Below are 27,537 nucleotides of genomic sequence, written 5' to 3'. Positions count from 1 at the left end.
GTTTCATTTCCGGAAGGTGACGACATAATGAAACGCATCACCAATCAAATGTACATACTGTACTTGATGACTACTAAAACAGGAAAGATTATATATATATATATATATATATATATATATATATATATATATATATATATATATATATATATATATATATATATATATATATATATATATATATATATATATATATATAAACAAATCATGTTTGCTTTTTTATCCATGTAACTATATAACCAAAATGTTTCAACGCTAAATTTAACCATTCACAACTTTGAACAAAATACCCCCATATTTAGAAGCACTATAACAAAAATGATTTCTCATCCTAAAATTATAAAACATAATTATATAATTATGTATTGTTTAAATTAACAATATTTCATACATATTACTGTATTTAAATATTATTGCTATCAATACATGTTTTTTTTTATTTCACAATATTTTACAAATAGTAGGCTACATCTTTGCTAAGATAGTATTCACTTGCACTCTTGTGCAGCATTTTTTTTCCTTTTTCGAGCTGATTTAAATGTTTATCAATTTGTGACTTCTCAGAGCAGCCCAGAGAGTCAGATTTGGGTATAAGGCGAATGTTTGAAATTCACCATCCTTGTTTAAAATGGTAAAACGTCACTGAAATCGAAAATTAAGCTACTTTATAATGCTAGATGGACATGTGGCGTTGATGACAGGTAGTTTATTAGAAGTATTAACACGTTGCGTGTGCACAATAGCTTTTCAGAATTGTTCTCCCAATAGTGCTGCCCTCTGCTGTACAAATGGTGTCATTGTGTTGACGTTGTCTTAAACTCTTCTGAGGTAATAATCCAAGGCTTCAAAACCAAAACCAAAACCAAAACAAAACAAAACAAAACAAAACAAAACAAAACAAAACAAAACAAAACAAAACAAAACAAAACAAAACAAAACAAAACAAAACAAAACAAAACAAAACAAAACAAAACAAAACAAAACAAAACACATTTGTCCAAACAGGGACAGGTGTGGCCTGTTTTCTTTTAAAATCCATTTTCACTCCTTCCATTAAATTCCTTTGATAACATTTGATTTGTTACCATTCAAGTCTTCACAGCTTTGTTTCCTTCTGCAATCTAAAATAGAAGTGAGTCTTCATCATCCCCATAATGAATTGAATTTGTTGTATCAAAGCTGTACAAATGATGTCCAACACGCTGGCCGTCCCACCGTCGATGCTGCAATTTCTTCAAGTGATTTACAATTTGTGAATCCCCGGAGTGCCTTTCTGCGGTGACGGGGGAATTGTGCTCATCATGATCACATTATTAGGGACGGCCATGGCGGCCTCCCCTCCTGAGGCCTTGGAGCTGTGCTGCATGCTGATGATGTCACCGCTGCTTTGCTCTGCCTCTGCACGCCGGAAAATATTCCTCATAGTTGCCTGCGCAGGAAGGTGACAGTCTGTTATGATGGAATGACTCAATAAAGAGTGCTTAATTTTTTTTTAACCTGTCCTGTTCAGCTTCACGGTGATGCAAAACAATGAATCAGAATGCCTTTTTTACGCTGGAACAGTTTTCTTGTGACTATTTGTATTTTGAGAAATATTGGGAATGCAGTTAGACAGCAAAAGGTTTGCCATGGGACAATGTGTGTGGAAAATAAAGAATGATTGTATTCTATTCTATTTCATATAGTATGTTATATCTGGCTCTTGTTTTTTTTTAATCTCATTAAAAAAAAAAAAAATTTGAACAGGGTTGTGTAGACCTTTTTAATACTGTAGGTTTTAATTTTTACATTAAAAATGTGGTTTTTTTTCCCTCTCAACTTTACAAATGCCACTGTATTGTACAACCAAGAAGTTCTAATCCTACCTTGAAGTTGTTAGTCACAAAGCAGTAGACCACAGGATCCATGCAGCTATTCAGACTGCTGAGTGTGACGGTTAAATGGTAGACGATGGCGTGGTGAGGCATATCAGGGTAGAAATACACCACCACCTACGTGGCGAATGCACAGTGCAATATCACTGCTTGACAATTTCAGTTGATTAGATAGAGCGTGCCAGCTCCTCTCACCCACCTGTCGTACGTGGAATGGTGTGAAGCAGACAGTGAAGATGATCAGCACTGTGGTCAGCAGCTGGACGGCCCTCCTCCGTCTCTTCCTGCACGGATAAACAAGGACACAATTTAGTCTCGCACTTTTTCCTCCCACTTTGCTGTGTTGTTGCAACTCCTTTATCAAATGTCTTTTTATGTAACGTGGTGATGTACAAATTATCGATAAATATAAAAATACCCCAAAATTTTCCTAGCGGGCACTCGCATATGCGACACTTCAGCATGTCCACTCGAAAAAGTCACCGCTTGCCACTGCTATATAATATATATTTTTTACATGCGTGATGTTGACAGCAAGTGTCTTCTTATGAAGTCACATCACCACCTACTGGCCTGGCATGTATATTACAACATAGTTTTTAAAATTTGAACTATCTTGTCTGTATGGAAAACATTTAAAATGGGAAAAAAATGCAAATGTACACAAAATATGCCAACACTTTATAGGAACAGAAACCAATGTTTAAGAAAATAACCATTCATTTATAATCCAATCTGTTGGTTGTACCAGCTCTGCTGCATCAGGCGGTGATCGGCGAGCGCACATACGATCCGCAAGGTAAACACAACGATGATGATGAGTGGTAGAAAGAACTCTGTGAGGGTGAGGAAGAGGAGCTTGGAGTGGCAGCACCCAGTATGTTGGAAGGCCGTGGACAGGAAGGAGTAGGTGACCACGATGGCAAACAGCCACACAGACACACACACACATTTGGCCACGCCGGAGTTGCGCCACCGACGGGATGCTTCGACCTGTAGGGGCATGAAAATAATAGTTTTCACTGTACAAACAACTTTATATCACCAAACGTCTGATAGAGATACTTAAATTTTTTAGGCTTCAAATCAGAGATTCTCAAACAATTTACAACAACCGTATCGGCCAAATATAAAATACAGTAACAAAAACACCTGAACTGTACTTAAAAAGTGTTTAAAAAAAACTGTACATGTTAAAAAAAAACTATTTTATTGCTATTTTTGAAAATAATTTGTATATATTGTTTTTAGATGTTTACAAAAGAGAACCTTTGATCATTGTGACCAGTTGTATCAAATATGATACATATTGAAAGTTTTATTTGAAAATATGAAAAAAATACAGTTGCATTATGAAGGAACAATAAAGACTCCTTTAATTAAAAAAAAGAAAAGAAGAAAGAATAATAATTTTCTATCCAATATTTAAATTAAATTATTATTCTTTCTTTCTTTTTTTTTCTTTAAAAAAAAAAAAAAAGAAAGAATAATAATTTTCCATCCAATATTTAGTGGTTCAGACTTTACAGGGTTTTAAGCGATTTCTCCCCCAACTATAGTCCTGCTAACTACTCACCTGCACAATGGCGAGGTAGCGGTCCACACATATGCAGGTGAGGAAGAGGATGCTGCAATACATGTTGACAAAGTAGCTGAAGATGTGTAAGTAGGAGCAGGTGAGGCAAGCTCCTCCACTGTAGTAAAGCAGGATGCGTGTCGGCAGAGAGAGACTGACCAGCAGGTCAGTCACGGCCAGATTGATGGTGTAGATCACTGAGGTGCTCTTTTGCTCGGTGCGGAAACAGAACACATAAAGAGCCAACGTGTTGAGCACCATGCCCACCTGAAATAGGAGGCGACCTAGTCAACATGTTGAGTAAATATGCTAAACATACCAAATCAGGATTTACATACCAGGAAAATGAGACAGTTTATGACCATGAGCGCAATCCAAAGTCCATAGAAGTCGTTGAAAAGTCCTTCATCCAAATGAGCTAATTTATGAAGATATGCTTCCATGCCACTTGTGTTGCTGACACTGGACGCAGCCGCGTGGTTGGCAAAGGAAGTGTTGGTTATAGACCAGGATGCTGTGCTGTTTGCACACACGGTGATCATGACGGACACGAATGATGATGACTAAGGAAGGTTTCTGATGGGCACGAACACCTGAATAAAGATGATGACGAGCATAGTAATCAGTACATAGTTAGTATACATGCAGACAGTACTTCTTACATTAATTCTGCACATTTATTTAGGGTACGATTTCAAAAATGTCATATATACTTAATGCATTTGTGGTGTATACTTATTGTAAATGTGAGAATGAATGCTTGTCTGTCTCATATGATGCCCCATGACTCGCTTGTGAACAACTAACAAAAAACTAAAACGAAAATTGAAAGATAAAAAAAAAAAAAACTTTGTCATTAATAAATAAAATAAACACGAGGGTGCTTTAAAAAAATGAAGAAAAAAAACCATCCTTTGTTTTCATCTTTGTCAATTAATTTCATACATGTGGATTTGGGGTTGATTTCAAACATTTATATCGATATTATTGTATGTCGTAGAGATAAAAGAATTAGGTCAAACAAGTTACTGGGGAATTGTCGTTTATTTTTTTTACATAAGCTTGAAACCTTTTTTTTGTTTGTTTGTTTTGTTTTTAAATCCTGCACTTGACAAGACAAAAATTAAAAATAAATAAAAGTAATACTAAAACTAATAAAAGCTCAACTAAAATGAAGCATAAAAAAAACTAATAAAACTAACAAACCACTTCTAAAAACTGAACTGAAACTAATGGACTTTAAAACAAAAAAGTGGAAAAACAAAACAAAACAAAAAACTATAATGAAACCAGTAATACCAGTAATAATGGGACCAGTCCAGGCTGTATGCTCCCTTTTTCCCGAGGTTAGATGGGTTAAATTCCCACGACACTGAACAGGATAAGCGATAAAGAAAATGAATGACTGAATGGATAGAATTCTCTGTATTATTGTATTTCACTTGCTGGAGCAGTTATACAATAATTGCGCTTTCATCAACTTGCATATCAGGATTAACGAAACAAGATGTTCATTGGGATATATTGAATGTAGTCATCTGTGATTAATTTCTTGTCTTATTCAGAACTGCATCATAGGGACAGAAACTTTTGCCAACCACATTTACAGTAAACAAGATTAGCACTCGCTAGCATGGTGGCTGAGATGCACATTCGACCCTGTGTGGGTTTGCTAATTGCACCTACAATTAATGGCAGCCAGTCCAGTCCCAAAGTCAGCTGGGATTGTCTCTGACTAACCACACAACAGCCCTATTGAGGACAAGCACTATCGAAAATGCACAAACTCAGCCCTCTACTGTCTACGTCAGTGCGGCTGTTGCTGTTGGCATGTCTACAATAACAAAATAAATTTAAGCCCATCTTCAGTTTATTTGTGCTATCTATTTATAATGTTATTTATTGCCACAGTGCAAAGGAAATATAAATAAAGATTATTCATTTGTAGTTGTTCTCACATGAACTCAACTCAACAGTAAACAAACATAGGGAGCCAATGATCGTGTTTGATGGCGATGGATATTTTCAGACAGTTAGTAAATGGATTTGTGAAAAAAAAGTCCTCATTGTATAATAAAAATTGATAACAATAATAATAATTTTTATTATGATGACAGCAATTTATTGTCAACTAGGTTCGACAATATCCTGTCATACAGACAGACAGACAGATAGACAGATAGACAGATAGATAGATAGATAGATAGATAGATAGATAGATAGATAGATAGATAGATAGATAGATAGATAGATAGATAGATAGATAGATAGATAGATAGATAGATAGATAGATAGATAGATAGATAGATAGATAGATAGATAGATAATGGAACTAAGGAAGGCATCCTGTGTGTTTTGCACTCCAAGCATATCATTCACACAAGCTAATGTGCCAGCTGATGGATTTTATTCAGACTTGATAATCGCATGTCGCACTGTGTTGAGTGAGATGTGAATAATGTGACTTGTCTTTGAGACAATAGAAAGAAGAAAAAAACATGTCGCAATGACATTTTTAGTGGGCTGTAATTCTTCATTGTAAAAACCAACAAGAGAAACAATGTTCAGAGAGAAATAACAATGATAAGCAATACATCATAGTGACCTTTAGCTATTGCACAGCGCAAAAAAAGTCGTCAGCTACAAGGCACTGTTTTGCAGCTATCCTAAGCATACATTTCAGCTCCAATATTTGCTCAGGTCTACGTTTTCCACAGGAGGAAAAAGTTGCTTGGTTGGGAAATGGGTTTCTAATGACTAATTTAGTTCCTTTTCAGTTTCAGTGGACTTTTAAAAAGGTACCAGTATTTTATTCTGTTTTGTTGTTGTTGTTTTGTTATTTTTGTGATGCTACATGAACAGAAAATCATGTTTTCCCCCTTTCGCACAGAATAAATTGTGAATTTGGAGAAATTGTAGTTATTTCCCACGATAAATCATGAGAATAGAAACATTGCCAGTTTAACCATTAGGCGCACCGAGTATTACAATTTTAGGAAATACAGTAATGCTTGTGTGGCCTCCTAATGGATCCACCATTTATTTAGTGCATATTTCAAACCAATACATCAATGCACACTGTCAGCATGTTGCTGTATATAATACATCAAATATAGCGGTGATGCAATGGCTGCAAAGAGACACGGAGAAGAATCCGGAGGGCTCAGAGGCACATCACAAATAAATTCCAGCAGCGTGGGAGTCTCTATACACTTGCGCGTGTGTGTGTTGAGGGGACTATAGCAAGGGCGTGATGGAACTAAGATCTCACGCTGTCCAGCATCATCTTATTGCATCTTAGAGATCCCCTTGAAGGCAATCGACACATTTTGTTGCTGCAGTAACTTTGATTTAAGTGTCATAACTGTTCTGATTGCAGGAAAAGTACACTTGTTGAGAAACAAAATGGGCGGATGGGAATACAGCCCTGTAGATTTGCCTCAACAGTGTAGCCTACATTTATGTAAAAAAGCAAATAACAAATTAACTTTGACCTCAAAGTGGGGTTTGTACTGTCATAGTAAAGGCAGTAAACACTTGCAACAGTGGTCATGACGTGCAAGCATATTTTCCTTGTACTTGTGGGAATCCAGATTAGGTGTAAAAGCTATTAGCGTATGCGAGATTTGCCTTAAAAGAGAAAATACAATTTAAACTTACCTTGAGAGAAAACACAATTAGCTCAGCAGGAGACTCACAAGTCCCTCAGGTGGCTTCAAATCCTTGATGTGGTGATGTTTTCCAAGCAGGGCTTTGCATTCATTGTCTCGGCTCACCTTGCCCTATGCAAGTTCTGACAAAATATCATCATCATCATCTTCACCATCTTGTGTCCCTGTTGCTTCTTTTTTGCTGCTGCTCCATGTATTGTTTCCAAATTGAATTCACCAAAACTTTCTATTGTGTGCCATCCTCCCTTTCAGTGTCTTTCTCCATGGTAACGTCCCTCTTAACTTCCCATCTCCACTCCCTCTCACTCACTCTAAATATCCCCTCTGTTTGGTCCTCAGACAGGAAGTCTGAGTATCTGTTTACACTTTGATCAGACACGCATGCCCATGTGAACTGTACGCTAGGATCACAACTCGCGCACACAAATTGGTAAATGATGGCCTAAAGGTTAGTATATGTCGGCCAATTACGACATTGGGGGTTATAACCTGAGCTACAGCGTCTCTGTGTGGGGTTTGCATGTTCTTATGCGCTGGAGTGGGTTTTCTCCAGGTACTTCAGCTTCTCCCACCATTCCAAAAACAATGATTGATTGTCTACATGCCCTGCGATTGGCTGGTGATCATTAAAGTTGTCAACTTTCCATGTGAATTAATGGCAATAATAATCACCATTTTAATTTCCAAAAAACGAGGACACTTGGCCCGGCCTACAGATGCTTAAATAGTGCTCAAAATTTACTCAAAGGTGGCACACATTATAATTATCTGTATTACTTGACAAATGAATAAATAATCATTTTACTTTTGTGATCAAATTTTTTTTTTTTTTTTTTTTAAATGGGTGGTTGGGGATCGAACCTGTGTCACAACAACATCTCTGGCTTGTGAGCACAGAGTGCTACCAGTGAGCTAAAATTCTTTCAGGATCTTATTTAAAGACTCAGGAAGTGAGGTATTTAAAAAGATGACCTACTTTGTTTTTTTATCTTAAAAAAAACACCAAAAAAACACACACCCTTTTTACCCCCCCAGGGCAAACCAGGACGTTTGGTCACCCTGCCAGTCATGCATAACGTCGCCATCCTATGAAAAACATCGGGTTTTTTTTTATTTTTTTTTTACATTTTTGGGATGTCTGCATTGTTTCACCCCTAAACGTAAAAAAATGACAAAAAATGGACATAAATGTTTTTCACAGGATAACGATGATATATTTGTCTTTAAATTGCTAAAATGCATTGATTTTCATATACATACAGTCTTTTTATTCTTCAGCCCTCTGCTGCATCCCATCTGACAGACTGAGACAGGTTTGTGTCTTCTGGTTTCCTGTCGAGAGGATCATCATCACTCACAGCTTGGCAACGTTCCTCGGAAACATCCGGAATAACGGATGTCTGGACAAGGGCCATGGATCAACCTGTTACTGAGAAACGACACAAAGAAAAGACGCAGGACACTGGAGACAGAAAAGGAGTGAAGGGTGTGACCTGCTCAAAAAAAAAAAAAAAAAAAAAGTTAGCCAAAAGCAAGTGATTGCAGTCATTAAGTGAAAGTATCAACACAGACATGACAGGTGCATGAGAGTGTGACGTGTTTATGTGGGAGTGCGAGGGTCAACAATGACGTTCCAGCGTGTGAGTCAAGCAAGGAGAAGTGAAAGACTGTTCATGTCAGGGATAAGCACATGATGGACGACAGACGGCAAAGTTTCGCCACCTTTTACGTCGCTCCCTCTGTTCTCATGATGCATGTCGAGATACATTTGTCAGGGATGAGAGGACGATATATGGAGGTGTCTGTCCTTCACTTGTCTCCTTTTGCAGCATGATGACATTTTTTTTGTCCAAGTTTGATGGAATGTTCAGATATTTGGGAAACATTGCATGCACAAAGACATAAAATCTGCTACAGCGTACACTCAGTACAGTATACGGTGTGTGTTTTTTTTCCCAAATAACCCAACTCTCATGCACACAAATCTAGAGACACAGTGTGACTACTTCAGATTTTCTATTTAATTCAATGTCACCATGAAGAAAAGCAGACTCGCAGACCTGTCCTCATGTCATGGTGATGAGAACACGTATAAACATGGTTTTTAAACGTAAAATGGGGTTGGTATATGGTTTTCAAAATGGTGGTTGGTTTGGAGGTAGGCTTTTTGACCCCACCGTAAATCATCACTTAATGTTCATTAAAGAAATCTGGATTTCAATCTTTCAATCTTGACACACAAATGTTTATTTAAATAAAAGAAATGACCCAAGACAGTTTTTAAGTCAAATTCATATTTATTTCATTAACCGCTTGACACCTCAGCAACATTTTTGTATAAACACTAAAACAAAAAATATAAACTGTACCACAATGAAATAACCAGCATATATTTTTCTGCACTCATTTCACAGTAACATTTTGACAAAGCCCTATGACAAATACATTATGATAATGATAATAAAACCAAGGCACTTCAAACATAGTCAGCATTAACATTTAACATTATTCACTTTTTCCCCCACAAATGCATTAGAGGAGAGAAGAACATTTCACCAGTTTTCTTCAGAAGTTTATGAGTCTGTTCTTATGAAAATGTATGGTTAGAACTTAGTGTAGTAATGGAATTAAAAACTATTGATGTAGCAAAATACAGTGTTTATAGATTCATATTTTGAAGTGTGCAGCAATGAAAAGGTTTTGATGTTATAGGCACCATTTGACAAAAAGAAAGTGAGAACAAATTGCACATGGACACTGGCAAAAAAAAAAAAAAAAAAAAAAGTCACCTGAAGATACATTCACCTCTCATACCATTCCTAAGATATATATATATATATATATATATATATATATAGACATTTTCCCCAGCAGATAAAAAGACTATTTGGATCCAATTCATAAGAGGCTGTGTCAGGGAAACTGAACATAAATGAATGGAAATTCCACAACCTAAATATTTACAAGGGCGGCACGGTAGTCGAGTGGTTAGCACGTCCGCTTCCCCCAGTTCTGAGGTCTCCGGTTCGAGTCCAGGCTCGGACCTTCCTGGGTGGAGTTTGCATGTTCTCCCCGTGCCCGCGTGGGTCTTCTCCGGGTACTCCGGTCTCCTCCCACATTCCAAAGACATGCATGGCAGGTTAATTGCGTGCTCCGAATTGTCCCTAGGTGTGCGTGTGAGTGTGGATGGTTGTTCGTCTCTGTGTGCCCTGCGATTGGTTGGCAACCAGTCCAGGGTGTCCCCCGCCTACTGCCCAGAGCCAGCTGAGATAGGCGCCAGCAGCCCCCGCGACCCTTGTGAGGAATAAGCGGTCAAGAAAATGGATGGATGGATGGATGGATGAAATATTTACAACCCGTGACATTAGAAACACTTGAAAATGTCACAATTGCATAGAATGAGTTGGTTACCCAAATTAAAAGTTAAGGTAACCACAACAAAATAGCTAAACTCGTCTGTAAACTGAGATCAGTTGGTCTCTTGTCGGTAATTCAAGACATAGTAGTCATGGACGTACATCAGGATGGCGAACGGTTGACCAATTATGAGTGAAATCCACACTGCGGCGTTGCCATAGTTACCACGCAGGTTATGGCCAACAAACCACGCTAATGGAAGCTAATGAAGAAAAAAAAGACAACAACATTGATGTTTATTAGGAGTGGGAGAGAAGAGATCGTATTGTAATCCCATTAGAGATCAAACATGTTGCTATGCTCAAAATGTGGGCAAGGATTTTTGGCTAGTTTAAGTAGATATAAAAACAACAAAGTAGTAGAAATGTGATTTCTCCTAGACAACCAACGAGGAAAGATAATGATATTTATGATTATTCTTATTAAACATCAAAATTTGATGTTATGAGTATGGAATTTATGAGAATATAACTTTATTTTTTCATTTAGCAATATGTGCACAACTGCCACTATTAGGAAATCATTACTTTTTAGCTATTTGTAACTATAGCATTGCAAAAGGTAGATGCTGCAATTCAACAAAAATATGTATGGCACGATAAGTATTCCAAATCAGCTTACCTGAGCCATCATGCCCATAAATGCCCACAGTCGGAACATCCTCAGAGGGACACTCACCAGATACTAACACACAAATAAGGACAAAAAAAAACAAAAACAACAGATGGCATTGAACACTTGAAACTTTATATGCGCTTCTAAATGTTTGCTTAAGCAGAGGGTTAGTTCACAGGCTCAGCTGCACCTCGTGAAAGAACGCCGACAAGAAGAAGACTGCTGACTGGCTGATGATCTTACTGAAACCTCTCCTCAGCAACGGCTTGTAAAAGTGCCTGCAAGAAGAACACAACCTGACGTGGCTTGCTTTATTTTTCTGCATGTGTTGCTCCACCGTGTGTGTCCAAATATCTATTGCTTAAAAGGTTATGACACCACAACCAATACGCTATTTGATGGCCTGTCTATGGTATTTTACATTGTTTGTTGTCATTAAAGTATCTTCATTAATTGAAATAAAATAGATGTAAAACAAGACTTTGCTTTGAATAACAATGCAGCATTTTTTCTTTGTGTTATGTTTGTTTTTCTTGCTTCATATGTTGCACTTGTGACTAGCACTTTCTTTTGAGTCATTTTCCAAACATCATAATGTCATGTACAGTCTGCTTGCATCAAACCAAATGCTCCCCTGAGTTTATTTCGACGAATTTCACTGCTCCGTCTCCAAGCTCAAGTGTGTGAATAACTCACCGGAGACACCACTTGTGAACGGGGATGTTCCAGTTCTGCCAGAAATATGTCACCGATTCTGAGTTCCTGAAAGATGAGTCAGGAAAAAGGATACTGAGGCTTTACAGAGTCTAAATAAATGATCAGTGGGTATGACACGTTCATTAATTCTGATGTAAAAGTCTTTCTATCAGGCACTTTTAATACCGTCTCATACCCCCTGGGCTTTGAAAAATGATCAACTGTCACTCACCACATTCACAGCCATGAGTTACAGTAACCAGTCCAATAAAAAACTTGTGAAAATGCAGAGAGAATACAACAGCAAAATTCACAGAAACAAAATATTTACCACCAGTCTTTGTAGAACTGTCGGTCTCCGAAGCGCAGAAGCTCTGCTGTGAAGTTCAAAGATGAGTGGAAGAACCAGTAGAAAAATATCAACCAGAGCAAGTGGTTGGGTACCTATAGAGAGACAGAGACATATAAACATGAGGAGAATATACAGCATGAAATAAATATTAACATTAATAGCTTGCCATCTGTTATCAGCAAAGCCCATGTTTATATATATATTTTTTTTTACTCACAGCCAATCTTAAGAGTCTCTCAGTCATCCGAGATAGATCCATGTCCTTCAACACAAAAGAGGAAAGTGGAGAAACTGTTATAAATTAAAACAGTTCTAAACATGCCTGCCGTGCTTGATGCTCACCTCCAGCGGCTTCATGGAGCTTTGAATGATGGGAATCATCCACTACAAGAGAGTAAAAAAACAGCATTAAGATATTCTCAGGTATGCACCATAATTTCATCTTTAAAAGAAACACTAAACTGATTTCAGTACAAGTGTACCTGTTGCGTTAGCCCCACTAACATCTGGATGAGGAATAGCTGGGGATAAACACACAGTTGAATCGTCAATATATTCGTAGATGTTAGACAACAACAGTTTGAAGACTATTCCCAAGTACACGACATCATTTACATGATCTTTTATTTTCCCTCAAATACGTAATTCATGCCTGAATGTTGATGTAGGCTATTTGACTTAGAACAAGTTGAGTAATAGATAATATTTGTTGATGGATGACATATCTTCTTACCATCTCGAAAAGTCTCCGTAGGAGGAAACTCATGCGGATCTTGGGAGAGCGAGGAAAGTTGAGCTCGTAGCATAAAGTCGGCGCAAAGGTAAAGTAGTACAGGTCTGCAGATACACAATCAGGAGCCAAACGTGACATTCTGGATAATATTTCACAGCGACATGGAGGCATCAATAATAGAAAAAAAATAACAATGATCACACAAACAAAATGAAGTACCTTTGATTGTAAGGTTGCCAGGGTAACACACTTTCTGGTCATCTCCATTGGGGTACTTTGATGATGGGCCTATGGGGAAAAAAACAATCCAAGAAGGTCTACCACAAATCAAATTGAGAATGAGCAAAGCTGCAGTAACATATGCTTGCCTATAGATGTCACTATAAGAACACGACCAAAGGATAGAGCTATATTTCGCTACGTGTGTAACTTACAAGAGAGTGACCTCGCCAGTTTCTTGGCCTTAATGGTGCTCAGCTCCCGACACCACATGTTGACATCCTTGTAGGAGTAGAGCTTTAGGAAGAGAATGGTGTAAGTACCGAGTGCAAACGCACCTCCAACTGAAAGAGAGGAAGAGAGAACGGCACAGTGAGAAGAATGTTGTGATACTGAAGATGGAGCAGTAGTTTGCCTGGAGAGGGTCACACTCGCACACTTTATCACTAATACAACTTCACACACGGTCGGCACACAAATGACGAGTGTTGAGCCAACAGGGTAAGATGCAGGTCAGAACACCTGGCGTCAAATCACAGCCGATCCTATTCGTTTGCCATCTGTCTCTCTGGCTAATGTAGCCTCCAGACAGCTACTGGTGATCATAGTGACACACGCACACACAATGACGTAAATGTTCCAACTGAGACATAATACTGCCATTAAACACACAAACATGTTTGCTGATATGTCCCATTTTAAAGAAATTCTTGTAAAAACAAAAGAATGCCAACAATTTGTTTGTATATTGTTTCTCTCCAATGAATAGCCTCTATATCTAATTGTTCTGATTTTTTTTTTTTTTTTTTAAACCCTGACAAATGGTACTAATTTTTGACCACCAATTATTGTAAAGAAAATGTTTGGGATGACTTGCCCTTTAACTCATTTGCTCCCAATAACGTGTAAATATTTTTTTTTTATGTTTTAAGTGTCCCAAAGACGTATTTATACGTTTTTTATTTTATTTTTTTATTATTAATGCGGCTTTGATGCAGCCTCTCAACTTTGTTATTGCACAAATGGCCAGAAGGTGGCAGCAGAGGAAAGGAGATCAACCGGGGCCATCTAGAAAAAAAGCTCAATTACTTACAATTTTAAATAGATTTGTGAAAACTGATGAAACTTAGCTCTCTTCTAATGCTAATTGCTGCAAAATGGAAACAGATAGAACCATACCTTTTTTCCTGATAAAAGAAGAGACTTTAATCTTTCTTTTGATAGGTTCCATCCTTTTATAGCAATAGAACACAATATTCTGAGGGCCTTGCAAAATCAATCAAAATCCAGTAAAACAACCGGGAGCGAACGGGATTGCTTCTGTGAAAATGGCTGGGAGTGAATGAGTTAAATGATTTCATAAATGAGTCATTTTTGATCATGTGTATTCAGATTTAGCATGCATCCCCGAAATTGCTGTCCATCCTGTCAGATGTGATAACTGCCCTTTGAGAAACCTTTTATGAGCATTTTGTCTTCCTTCAACAGAGGCTGAAACAGTGGCTAATGGAAGAATATTCTTACACTTAATTTTGATCAGATTATGTGTCTATTTGAATTTGTCAATTGTGTCCTCTTTGTCATAACAAAATATCAATTCATATAAAAACATTCAAAATTTTGAAATATATTTGTTATTTCATTAGCCAAAAATGTCCACTGTCAGCTAGCTCACATATATTGCTGTTGGCATGTATAATGTCAGCTTTCAGTTAATCTATAGAAAAGTGTGGTAGCTTGACCAAAATGTATTTAGAAGATCATAACGTCTTAAGAAAATGACTATAAGGTTCAGTGGAAAATCTGACTTTTGGGGGTGAATCAGGGAAGCCTCAAAGGCACCTCATGGTGATACTGCCACCCCAAGGGTCCAAGTTAAACATTTTCTTATATTTACAATGACATCACTTTCTCCGAATACTTTTGCACCCAAAATGGAGGTACTCTACATAAGTAAACAAGTTAAACCTATGAAATGATGCAGTGTTTTTTTTTTAACATTTCGAAGACTGCAGTTTTGTTTTTTCTCATTTGTATATTGTGGAGGCAGGTGAGTGTTCATACACACTTGGTGGTCTTATACACAGTACACACACACCTGCCCTCTTGTACTGCCCTTCCGGTGTGAACAGCAGAGCTAGGAGGAGAACAGACAGATGGGCTGACTCCTTTACTCATTCACCTCCCAGTAAGAGGAGAGGACAGGACCAGAGGGGAGGGGAGAGGGGACAAAAAGCAGAAGCGACACTCTCTGCCTTTTATGATGTTTGGACATTAAACTAATCTCAATGCCAAGTCAACAACTCAGCGTAATACATGCAATAGAACAACCAAATTACCATGCATTTGCAAGAAAGCCATTATCAGCCTCATAATGTGTCTCATAAAATTATACATGGCTGCACTAGACCGATGACTAAAGGACAAAGCAATGCCAAGGATCTGTAGTTGCCATACTGTATTATGTTAATGGTGTGAAACTTTTGGTGGTTCGGTGACAAAAGTGACCTTGATGGGGATTTTATTTACATCTGCCTGTTGATTATGGCCACGAAAAAGCAAAGCACACATTAAGGGGCATATTCACTAAAGGTTTGTGTCGCCTTTGTACGGCGCTAACCGGTAAAAATGGAGCAATCCAGGAGCGCCTAAATCCCTAAACATGCGCAGATGGGGAAATCCGTCACTAAGTGCGCTGTCAACCGGATTGCGCCAAGGTGCGCCGGTGTTATTTGCGCGTATGTAAATTGCTAATTTCCATACATTTGATGCAAAACATGCCCACCTCAATGCAAATGAGACTCATTGATATACAGCGTCTAATTCACTAACGCCAGCGCAAATAGTCACATGTAGTTTGCGTGACGCAAATAACGTTTATGGAAAGCATGTATAAACCTGCCGCCACCTCGATCCCGGGATCATGGCAGCAGTGCATGTCAGAGGTGAGATATTTTTCTATGTTGGTTTAGGACACTTAACGTAACCCGGGCTGATCGGCAATGGCGGGGAGGCATTTTACGATCATTTTTACATGCCAGATGCATACTGTACGCCCACGCCAACCTCTGAAAATATATATTTTTTAAAACGATCGCACCAATAATTTGTACTTTATGAATGAATGACGTTGTCGTTGTCCTCTCTGCTTTGTGCAGTTTAATGGCGCTATAAACGCTTACTCTCGGTCCAACCTCGCTTTCTGATAATGTCATCTTTCTCGCAACTTACTATAACAACCACGTTCTTAGCGCAAATCCATTGCCATGTTTGGTAAATCAGGTGCAAATGTGCTCCAAGCTGTCAGTTTTGTGGCCGTGTTTGCGCCGGTATATGATTAGGGCAATATCCTTAGTGAATAGGTGGGTAACTGGACGCAGACTGCGGGTGCAGTTGTGGTGCAATATTTCGCGCCATTACCGGACGCAGCACATTCTTAGTGACTAAACCCCCAAGTGTGCTGAAGGAAATTGTTCAATTTGAACTAAGGCCAGATTTCACATCAAGTACTGTATATGTTATACTATTTTATATGTAAAACATGTGCTTTGGTTCAATAATAACACTTCTTTAGATGCTGAGTCAGCTGTTTCACAAAATTTCTGTCTCAAACATGAGTTGTGTCTGAAAAATTCCAGGACTGGTGTCACAAAAGACGGTATATTTCAAACCTAAACAACAAGTTTTCCCTTCAGTTACGGCGTTTGCTTTGTTCAGTGTGTCATTTGGATTTGAATTGTACCTTTTGTGACACTAGTACCTGAACTTTTCAAAGTGTAATGAGGTCACTCCTGTTTTTGTGTGACTTCAGGGAGGCATTTTTGCTTGGTTGGCAAACTGTACGAATTTTTGTTAAACTTTTTTTTTTTTTTTTCGATGGCGCTATAGTGTTGTCTTAACCATAAAACCTGACCATGTATACCCAATGTTAATGTATGCCAAAGCCTACTGTGCGTGCATTTATTCTATACTTTCCATCAGGCAGAAGACTGTGAACCCTTGATGACCCTTGTCCTGAAAAACATACACTCTTTGGCAACACTTCCCTCCTCCTATACTCCTCTTCTCTTCTCTTCCCGCGCCAGCTGGATACAATCCAGTCACGACCAACTGGTCCATTACCGCTAACCGGCTGCAATTATGACAGGCTTATAGGAGACGTCTTTTACTGCACAATCAAATGGGTCGATTGCTTCTTTGAAGGACAAAGATCGGATTGCCCCCTTAATCTTTACTGCAATGATAGTATTTTCAATTTCGCACATAGCTACAGTATGTTGCAGGCGCTCAGTGTGGACAGATGACAATGCAGTACTCCAATCAGCTAGCCTGCCACACTGCTATCTAGATAGCAGCTAATTGAGAGCCATGAGAAATTGTATTTTAACAACTGTAACGAAAAAAGATTACCTGGGGTCGTGGAGGGCACCAAGAGTACCACTGCGGCAGGGAATGTTAGCATGACAGTCAAATTAACACTATGGAGAAGAAAACCCACACGTTCACTGAATGAACCCTACGAAGAAGGAGAAAGAAAGACACACAGGGTCAACGGGGTTGGTTTTGAAAAATAAGCCAAGATGTCAAACATACTGTACTTACACGACTATATTGCTGAAGCATAACACAACTACATGACAACAATTTTATGAAGGTAAAGTTTTAAAAGGCTTTTGTTTCGTAACGCGCAGAGAATGACAGAATGTACTAAACCAGTGGTGTCCAAATTATGGCCCTGGGGCCATTTGCAGCCCGCTGTCCATTTTAATAATAATAAACAAAACAAAAATGTTTGGAGATGGTCAACGTAAGAAGGGAGGGTATCGAAAAACAGGTACATTAAAGTTTTTTTTTTTTTTAAGTTAACTAAAACTAATGAAAAAACTAAAACTAAAATTCAAAAAACAATATTGTTACCTAAATAAAATAAAAACGAAAATGCTTTATAAAAAACGAAAACTAACTGAAACTACATTTTATGTTTACAAAACTAACTAAAACTAACTATAATTATAGCAAACATATCTTTCGTTTTAGTCTTTGGTAATTAATTTAATGCATGAGCCTTTGGGGATAATTTTAAATGTGATTTTTAGTAGATTTATTTTGATATAAACTGGAATAATGACGTTTGAAAGTATGTCACACAGAAGTGACATCATCTAGCAGCAGCCAATAGAAAAGAACCTTCAGATGATGTTGCTCCCATGGTGTTTTTTAAATATTGCGCACAAGTAATAAACATAAAAAAAATAAAAAAAAATACTAATACTCAAACTAACAAACTAAATTAAAACTAAGCATTTTTAATAAAGAACTAAACTAAGAAAAACTAACAGAACCACCCTGAAAACTAATAAAAACTAACTAAAATGGAAAAGTTAAAAACTATAATAACTCTTCTGCCATATAACAAATAAATTGGTTTATATACTGTAGCATTTTTATAAATATGCAAAAACACAAATAAATTATTTGTACAATTTTTAGGACGAAACACAATTTCTCTTCATAACATTATGTGGCCCTTGCGTCCTTCTGATTTTCTGTATGTGGCCCTCAAATGAAAAAGTTTGGACACCGCTGTCCTAAACGAAGATGTTAAACTTTTTTTTATTATTATTAGCAACTGGGAGGGCTCGTCAGTATAGAGGAATGGTTTTAGAAAAATAACTAAAAAATGAAAAATGGTAAATTGAAGAATGCATAGTTTTTGCTACTTACCTTTGACAACTGCCTCTCTGTATAAAGAGCCACCATGATAAACGCATTGGACACTGTTGAAAACAAAGAGTCAAAAAAATGACAATGACTTTCCTTATAAAATGCTATTGTCCATAGCGACATGTATAGCATAGCATGATGCAAGTTTTACCATTAAAAAAAAATGCATGACTACAAAAGGTGACCAAAAGAATGTCTTTTTTTTTTTTTTAACCTAACAAAGACAATTCGAATTTTAAAAAGCAAATGTTCCTCCCTTAAAACAAGCACACAAACCCTTTTGGCTTTAGTTTCACAAAGACATACATGATCACACTCAATTTAACAGCAATCCTGCCAAAAGAAATGAGCTCGCACTAACAGACCATACAGGTTGCCATGCATGCATACTCAAGTATTACAAGTAATTAATTTCCCATTGTGCTTCACTGCAGAAAGTTTATTAAACATTGACATTTATAATAATGGCTGCTCTTATCACTGGTGTGTAAAATGTGATACATCAGAGATCACGTATGGATTCCATCAGGTTTAGCTCTCAAACAAACGATGCGTTAAAATCCTGAAATACAGAAAGGGCTTGTCTTAATTATAATAGAGGATTATTAGCATGACTTGCATTGAAAAGTATAAAGAGAAGATTTATAGTGTAATGGTGTTATTTCTATGACAAACAGCAAAACTCAGGGAATGCGAATGATGAGTGTACTAGAAAATAAAGTTGAGTCAGGAATATCAGGTGGTATAAAAGCGGCGTATCTTGCTTCTTTTCTTTGCAGCACAATACCTATGCAGTATATAGGCCAAGTGGGCATCCCTCAGGAGACAAAGTGAGCTGCACCACTGCAGACTTTCACCTTATGCATTACAAAGAAATATATGTGCCTGTGTGTGTCTTAAACAAAAGGCAAGTTAAGTCACTTTCTCATATGGTGTTGAGGTTACTTTTTCATCTAATCTAACAATGTAGTCCTCAATAACAGAAAGCAACATTTCCCTATGTATAATTGTCCAAGCTAATTAATGTAGCCTACTGCATAGTGAGGACATCATTACGTTTAACTATAATTTCGATGATGTCTTCAGGATAACTTGAACTGCACGTGTATAGTACCTACCAATTACCAGGCACGCCGCTGGCCAGCTATAGGGGTCCTTCAAGAATAAGGAAATCACTTGAATAGGGTCCACAAGAACTCCATATCTATTAAATCAGAATGAGAAAAAAAAAAGATTAAGAAAGTATTGAATTTAAGGATTGCAATTTGACTTGTTAAATGTGTGAAAAGAGTGATTCCGATAAATAATAAAATTGCCATCAGGAAGCGTTACACTGAGTTTACATAGACTAAACATACAGAAACTTCTGTTTCTAAGTTTAGCTATAATCCTGCATCATATTGTGGCCAAAAGATAAAATCCTGGTCGGTTCTTGTGGCTTTTAGTGCTGCAAATCCTTGTTGTGGCGTTGGGAAGCCACATAATAAACCAGGGATACATCACACATTTGTTGCCATGACCACTGCTTCTTTTTCTGCTTCCATTTCTTCTTCTACTTTCTTTAGGTGGTTGGCAAATACTTTTGGCACATTTGTGGCCAATCGCGGTAATGCACCAAAAGTACTTGCCAACATCCAACAGAAAGTCAACATGATTAGGATATGGGATTTTTTTTTTCTTTTTTCTTTTGAATGCCAGTCTGAGCTCTAATTTTAATATATACAAGTCTTGCCTAAGTATAAATTGCAGGATCAGCCAAACAATGAAAAAGTGTAACTTTTAGACAAAAAATACGGTACTTGCACTATCACACATTTAACGACAGCAGTCAATTTTCAGTCTGATGGCGTTCCAGTAGCTTGTAACGTATTGACCTTTCCACCGTTAATACTTACCGCATCACTGTGCATAAGGTTCTTTGACCCAGTAAAATAAATGTCATGAAAAAAAAGATTTTATAACAAACATGATTACCTTAACAGGTTTTCTAGGAAGAGTCGGGCATTACTAAGTACCTGTAACAAAAAAAACAAAACAAAACAGTAGTTACAGGTTACAGTTACATGAGTATCTTTTTGCAAAATGGCACTTTTTTTCTCGCCCTCGATCACTTTTTCATTAATGGGATAAATTCTCTATTTTCTTCCTCGCCTCAATTTTTTCTTCCACTTCATATTTTTTTTTCTTCTTGTCATTCCTTTTTTAATCTTACTGGCTCACTCCCTCTATACGTGAATGGATGGTGATATCTCATTACCCCACACAAAGGCTCCATGCCTGGGGATGGGACAGAAGTTCAGTAGGAATGAAGGGAAAACCTCTCGTGATGAACACAACGATCTGTGTTCAAAGGCTGGATTAGCAGCAGGCAGGGCTTTGCTACAGCCTCATCCCTGCTCCTATTCTCTCACATTCAGTCCCTTATTTGAGCAGAGAAGACAAAATTCTGTTCAAATGTGTTAACATACTCGCTTTGTATTCAATCAATGTGCCATATCTGGAAATGATCTGGGTTGTGAGTACATAAAGTGCATTTTATCTTGACTGAGGTAGATCTGAGAACACTGTCAAACTTACTCACAGCACATTAAGGGGACTATTGATTGAAAACAAAACAGCTTGCCAAGATGTATATTTATACAGTGATCTAGCTGGCAAAAGACCAATTCTGACAATGAATAAGAAAAAGTGAGTGTTCTTAAAGGGAAGCGTTTTGATAAATGTTAGGTTAATTAATCTATCCGGCGGCACGGTAGTCGAGTGGTTAGCACGTCCGCTTCCCAGTTCTGAGGTCTCCGGTTCGAGTCCAGGCTCGGACCTTACTGGGTGGAGTTTGCATGTTCTCCCCGTGCCCGCGTGGGTCTTCTCCGGGTACTCCGGTCTCCTCCCACATTCCAAAGACATGCATGGCAGGTTAATTGGGCGCTCCGAATTGTCCCTAGGTGTGCTTGTGAGTGTGGTTGGTTGTTCGTCTCTGTGTGCCCTGCGATTGGCTGGCAACCGGTCCAGGGTGTCCCCCGCCTACTGCCCAGAGCCAGCTGAGATAGGCGCCAGCAGCCCCCGCGACCCTTGTGAGGAATAAGCGGTCAAGAAAATGGATGGATGGATGAATTAATCTATCCATCCCTTTTCTATAGGTTCGCCTGAATCAGGATCATGGGTGAGCTGGATCTCATTCCTGGTGACTTTGTGCAGGATGCAGGCAACACACTGGATTGGACATTAGCCAATCGTATGGCACATATTCGACAAACAACCATACCATTCTAAAAACACGTAAATTGGGCTCAGTGAAGACAGTAAATTGTCCATGGTTGTGAATTTAAGTGTGAAAGGTTGGTGCTCTGCGATCTGCTGGCAAGTGGCAGCCAGTCCAGCATGTGATCCTCCTCTCACCCAAACTCACCCGCAACTCAAAAAAGAACAATGGAAATTTGATTTACATATGTATCCATACTATACATGCTAAAAGTTCTCTTACCAGCATTACCACACACCAGTTTAGAATCCCTCTGTAGTTACTGAAACCACTGGATGACGTCAGCAGGGACTCCTGTGGCTTGTGGCAGCTTGATTGGATAAAAGAATAAAAACGACAGTTGGATGAATGAATTGTCATTTACAGTAGGTGTGGTTGCATTGGAACTACGGTATTTCCATGTTGGTATCATGGCTCTCTGACTACTCAAACTGGGAGGCGACACTTGGGCAGTGGATATTTTGCCGTGAGCGGCAACTGTCCACAACGGGATTTGAACCCGTGACACATTTCGAAAGTGACCACCTGAACTTTATACCACGATTCCGTATGTTTTGCCTGGTGAAGATTTTCTTCTTGTAGAACTCAGGCGACTCACGGCAAAACCAGAAAGTGGCGAGTTGCCGGTCACGACAAAATATCCACTTCGTAAACTGTACTTAATTAAGCCCTTGAATGCCACACGTGCCACCCCCAAATTCATTGCACCTAATGACTATGCATAGTGCACCTGATAATTTTAAACCGTAGTCACCATGATGTGGCATTTAGATTTCAAACACATACTATTCATTTACTTCTTCCGAGTTAACCTATTCGATACCCACCACTCTAGCTAACTTGTACATTAGCCTCCAGACTACACCGTATGACGTTATGCCAATGAACAACGTAACACTTCGGTAAGTTTTTTTTTTTTTCTTCCATATATAACTCACCTTAACCTGTCATTAATGTCATTGTTACGTTTCTTTTTGTCACACTTTGCTGTGGGCCGGGCTGTCTCCAACAAACGGTCAACTTTGCACGCTTCGCTGTCGCTCTTTCTGTCAGCGGCCACCGAGAGTTGACTCGCCGACAAACACTTCACATTCGTGGGCTGCACACAAGTTCCTCTCCCCGCCGCGAATGTAGCCCTTCTCCTGCGACTGAAGGCCCCGGCAGCATCCATATCGCCCATGGTGGCCGGCAAAAACCAAACAAAGAAAGTAAAGTCTAAAGTTCACTCCGTTTGTTCACTTGGAGAAGTAGCATACTTGATGCTGTATTGAACCACAAGGGCGTGAAACCAAGTAGTAACTTGTCAAACCAATCCAAATTTGATTTCCGCACTGTTTCCTGTTCCACAACAGGTCAGGTAGGAGTGTCAACATGATGTCACTGGAAGCGTGACGTGGAGAAGAAGGCAGCCCTGAAATCTGACACTGTAACCCACTGACTGTTAACTGACTGAGTGAGTATCAACACTAGACAGGTAGTTTTTCCTCAACGTTTATTGAGCTAAGGCAGTGATTGCACATCTAAAAGTATAAATATTAAACTAATGACGATCTAATCTAAGTTTACCCACAAATGTGGGTACATGGTTTGTTTTACTGTACATTCTTCCAGTCAGTGGGAAAGGATCATGAATGTAGTATTTTACCTGTTAGTTTATGTCACTCTCATAGCTAGATAAACAAAAATTTACTTGCCATTAAGAAATAAGTTAAATTTTACAATTTCTTGGAGCACCACTATAATCGCTCACGGCACATTAGTGTGCCACAGTGCTGATCCCGTTGGGAATAAATTGCATTACCCTATTGTATCAGTTTTCTACTGTTTATTGAACTTTAAAGTACTACAATATTTGGAAAACTTAATGGCACCACCCAGTAAAAAAATTCGCAATGATATACTATGTCCTAGAAATAATGGCGATATTGTCTCACTTTACTCACAAATATAATCTGTATGTAGGAAATCTGTGTATTTTTAGCTGAAACGAAAGCTTTTTATTGTTACGTTGCGTCAATGGCAACAGATTGTGATGCAAGTTAATTGTACCTTTGCCAGCTAGTAAGGTAGCGATAATTGCAATATCGCTATATCACAGTATTCTAATTGCCACAATATCATCTTTGTCATGATATTAAAAACAGCATATCTGTTAAAAAAAAAGGTGAAGTTGTATTCAATTTGGGTAAATTATTTTGGTTAGTTTATTGGTGCCATTTAATTTTAATTAGGAATGTTTTGGGCTCTGTGGCGGTTATCACTCCCATAAATCAGTCATACCAGCAAATATTTTTCAACATCACTGACTTTTCGCTCTCTTCAGCTGACCACAGCATTGTGAACTACAGACCATGATGCTTTGTGCCACCGAGCCAAATAGGTGCACATGACAACAACATATGAAATGGCCAAGCCATGTTTTTTTTGTTTTTTTTCCGTTGTCACTACCTCATCTCAATATCATGATAATTTTCATATTGTGAGGTTCACATCATGACATTTATTGTATCGTGATGTTTGGATCTTGTTAAATCCCTACCAGCTAGTGGAACAGCAATTATTTGTTGTGCTAGCCTAGGCTGTCGCTATATGTTGCTAGCATTTTGATTTACATACTAAAACACTTACTTGCCATCGCACAGTGGTTGTACAGTGCACTATGAATGCTAAGGCATGCCATGCAAGGGTGCACAATGGATTAAAGGGAAACATCTGTAAAAAAAATAAAAATAAAAATAAAAAGACAAAATATAAATGCAATGGCCTTGTCAATGACAAATAATTGACAAAATATTGCAATTTTCCTCTTAACCTATTTAGAACAGATTAATAATTGCTCCTTGTGGAAAGACTTAGAAGTATTAGATTGTCAGATCAAAAGTGGACTTTGAACGAACACACGACTGTAAGAACTTTCACAGTGCTATATTAATTAGTACAGTAGAGAGGTTCTGTATCCAATTCATGGATGGATGGATGGATGAAAGTTTGCACATATCCTTCAACTTTATGACCATTCCAACTGAAAAGTTGGAGTTCGATCTCCGTTATCCTTCTTATCGTGATGAAACTACTTGAAAGAGTTCCTTCAATGAGACTGGCCCTCCTGTCGTTTCTTCTTCAGTGTTCTTTTACATATCAAGGTGGCAAGTGATCACTGGCATTGATTCAGCTTTATCAGTCCTCTCTGTCGAAACGGGTGTCTTGAAGAGTAATGAGGTGCGGCGCCTGGGATAAGAGACCCAGGATCATAGATCAATTGCAACTTTATAAGTTATTGTACATGCAACTCTTCAACTCTTAAGCGTAACCTCGAACGCAGACCATTTCAACATCCTGGTCGACCTCTGATATCTGATTTGTTCATATTTTGACACCAACAATTAAATGGAAATTTGCTTCAGAGTAAAACGATTACCATCATTAAAGCCTTTTTATTAATTAATTTATTAATAGGCAATGTTTTAAGTTGTGTTACCACTTTCTGAAAAAAAGAAAATGCTAAATACACTTTTGGAGTTAATCCTTTTGGTCCTCAATGCATCTGAGCTGAAGTCTCGCTAGATTTGCTCAAGTCTCAAGTGGTAGGCTGACGTCTCGGTCTAAAGATCGTTTGACTTTCAAGTCTATGTGTGACTTTGAGACCAAATATATTGTTATTGGTGGCATAGTTTTGTGATGACATTGTACTGTGACGATAGAAAAAGTCTGAAAGTTGGGTTTATAGTTGCACTTTTGCCCAGTAAGTCCTCCTTAGACTAGAAACCACTCTGTTGCGTGCAAGTCTGCTAATGCGCCACAGATCCAGTTATTTTTGATAACAGCTAGCCATATAAAATTGAGAGAATAAGAGGTTTTAGCAATCCATTATTTATGCCTTACCCTCGGGCCTCAATAGACGTTTTTTTTTTTTCTCTCTCTCCAAAAAGCTGTGCCTCTGAGCAAAACACAATCTAACGCTCTGCCTTTGGAAAATATAATTCTTATTGTATACGTTCACCTTTCATCTCTTCGTTGAGCTATACTCATGTCATCCCAAACAGATTAGAACACGTCTGGTTATAGCTTACATCTTTCTTGGAAACCTTTCCTCTTCACATTTTGGGACTATTGGAAGGATTTTGATCCCCTCAGCTAAAGCAGAAAAAATGGGGCAGTGAGGCCTAACCTTGCAACGCCAAAGGACGTGTTTGTCTGCTTTAGTTTCAAGCTATTTGCATCGCAGTCAATTCTGCAACTTTCAAGGGTTAACATATTGGCATTTAGCTACCTAAGCACCCCAACATTCACTCAAGTTTTGTTGAAAGAGGAGGAGCGCAAGCGTGATTGAAAACATAGATATGAAGCAATAGATGTGGAGACAGGAGATAAATATAGAGAAAAGCAAGATGAAGGTGAGGGAGCCGATACTAAAGACTTTCTACCTAACTGTATATCTCCATCTCTATGCCTCCAGCTGGGGCGGCAGAAGGAGCGGGAGATAGTGTTTGCCCTTGCAGGCTGTAATGAAGCAGTGGAAGGATAGATGAGTCACTTGAACACGGGCACAGGAGAAATCCACACTCCAACATCATTCAGGTCAGCTGAGTGATGTTGCATGAACTCGTGTTTGTGTGTGGGTGTGAATCTGAGCGGGCGTGTGTGTGCGTGTGTTTGAGTCAGTGACGGCTGGAGGTTTGGTGTTTGTGTGAGGGACAACTGAGACAGATGCTGATTATATAGGAGACTTGATCGAGTAATAAAGATGCTGCAAGATAAGCAGTCTGTGATAAAGGATGAAGGGATCCATGCTGTTACATGCATGGATATTTTTGTCTTGGAAAGCAATCAAGGCATTGTGAATGGCATTACTCGGCTGCAGCCAGCTGAGGCCCTGTTGTTGACTCAAAGTGAACTACAGAAAATGTGGAGTTAAAGTACATATCAGTTTCGGTGGTGGTTCCAACTTAAAATGCTAATGCTCATTTGGTGTAGCACTATTTTTGAACTAGCATAATCCAGGTCCAGAAAGTAATAAACCTACAGCAGTTTGGCTTTCTCATCCTGTGACCTTGAAAATGTAGGCAGCCTAGCTATGGTGGCAACGTCTGAAGAGCAGGATGGGGGAATGAGGTTGTTGATTTAAACAATATGGTCTAAAGGAAAAGGAATAAACGCCTCAGTCCAGGAACATGGAAGCAAAATGAACCCAAGAAGAAACAGGTCAAAGGAATGCCAGACACACAAAAGCAAAAGTGTCAAAGAAATGTGTTCAAAAGATTGCGGGTCATCCGTGCAACTCAAAAGTTTTGTCAACGAGTCTCAACTCGAGACTGCCAAGTCATTACAGAAGAGCAGCTGCAGTGGATATTTCAGAAGATTCGATCAATGAGAATGCACAATGTTGGTTTTACGTCAACAC

General features: G+C 38.4%; 2 protein-coding genes and 1 long non-coding RNA gene across 4 annotated transcripts in view; 1 reads left to right on the top strand and 2 right to left on the bottom strand.

Annotated features, from left to right (window-relative positions):
* Window positions 1-1,058: 1,058 nt before the first annotated feature.
* Window positions 1,059-8,556, bottom strand: gpr20 (G protein-coupled receptor 20). 2 transcript variants are annotated; one of them, XM_077527592.1, is made up of 8 exons: window positions 8,382-8,556; window positions 7,111-7,243; window positions 3,789-4,043; window positions 3,451-3,717; window positions 2,623-2,867; window positions 2,074-2,158; window positions 1,866-1,991; window positions 1,059-1,429 (listed from the first exon to the last, which is right to left on the bottom strand). In XM_077527592.1, the coding sequence occupies exons 3-8, from the start codon at window positions 3,990-3,992 to the stop codon at window positions 1,244-1,246; spliced, it is 1,113 nt and encodes a 370-aa protein (XP_077383718.1). In that variant the 5' UTR covers window positions 3,993-4,043; window positions 7,111-7,243; window positions 8,382-8,556; the 3' UTR covers window positions 1,059-1,243. The 2 variants fall into 2 exon arrangements, with proteins under 2 accessions (XP_077383718.1, XP_077383717.1); XM_077527591.1 differs by lacking the exon at window positions 8,382-8,556 and having other exon boundaries at window positions 7,111-7,332.
* A 1,411-nt stretch (window positions 8,557-9,967) lies between these two features.
* dgat1b (diacylglycerol O-acyltransferase 1b) lies at window positions 9,968-23,560 on the bottom strand. The gene is made up of 17 exons (XM_077527830.1): window positions 23,075-23,560; window positions 22,359-22,446; window positions 20,852-20,892; window positions 19,996-20,081; window positions 18,878-18,930; window positions 17,564-17,669; window positions 13,369-13,497; window positions 13,154-13,222; window positions 12,935-13,038; window positions 12,684-12,722; window positions 12,544-12,585; window positions 12,419-12,463; window positions 12,181-12,293; window positions 11,850-11,915; window positions 11,344-11,431; window positions 11,160-11,222; window positions 9,968-10,740 (listed from the first exon to the last, which is right to left on the bottom strand). Exons 1-17 carry the CDS (start codon window positions 23,314-23,316, stop codon window positions 10,591-10,593), a joined length of 1,524 nt encoding a protein of 507 aa, XP_077383956.1. The 5' UTR covers window positions 23,317-23,560; the 3' UTR covers window positions 9,968-10,590.
* Window positions 23,430-27,537, top strand: part of LOC144022755 (uncharacterized) — a 35,817-nt gene continuing 31,709 nt past the window's right edge. Inside the window, exon 1 of the long non-coding RNA XR_013284393.1 lies at window positions 23,430-23,589. This is a non-coding gene — a long non-coding RNA (uncharacterized LOC144022755). The remainder of the gene's footprint in view (window positions 23,590-27,537) is intronic.

This window comes from Festucalex cinctus, chromosome 7 (genome assembly GCF_051991245.1).
Source record: "Festucalex cinctus isolate MCC-2025b chromosome 7, RoL_Fcin_1.0, whole genome shotgun sequence".
Lineage (NCBI taxonomy): Eukaryota > Metazoa > Chordata > Actinopteri > Syngnathiformes > Syngnathidae > Festucalex > Festucalex cinctus.
This window is presented reverse-complemented; position numbering and strand designations above follow the sequence as displayed.

Excerpts from the sequence above, each read along its gene's own strand:
- dgat1b (XM_077527830.1), bottom strand. The coding sequence starts at position 23,316 with ATGGGCGATATGGATGCTGCCGGGGCCTTCAGTCGCAGGAGAAGGGCT. Across the intron at positions 20,893-22,358 it reads ACTGGTGTGTGGTAATGCTG|GTACTTAGTAATGCCCGACT; the intron begins GTAAGAGAACTT and ends TTTTTGTTACAG. Across the intron at positions 12,586-12,683 it reads TAGTGGGGCTAACGCAACAG|TGGATGATTCCCATCATTCA; the intron begins GTACACTTGTAC and ends ACTCTCTTGTAG.
- gpr20 (XM_077527592.1), bottom strand. The coding sequence starts at position 3,992 with ATGATCACCGTGTGTGCAAACAGCACAGCATCCTGGTCTATAACCAAC. Across the intron at positions 1,992-2,073 it reads CACCATTCCACGTACGACAG|GTGGTGGTGTATTTCTACCC; the intron begins GTGGGTGAGAGG and ends TTCGCCACGTAG. Across the intron at positions 1,430-1,865 it reads TTGTGACTAACAACTTCAAG|GCAACTATGAGGAATATTTT; the intron begins GTAGGATTAGAA and ends CTTCCTGCGCAG.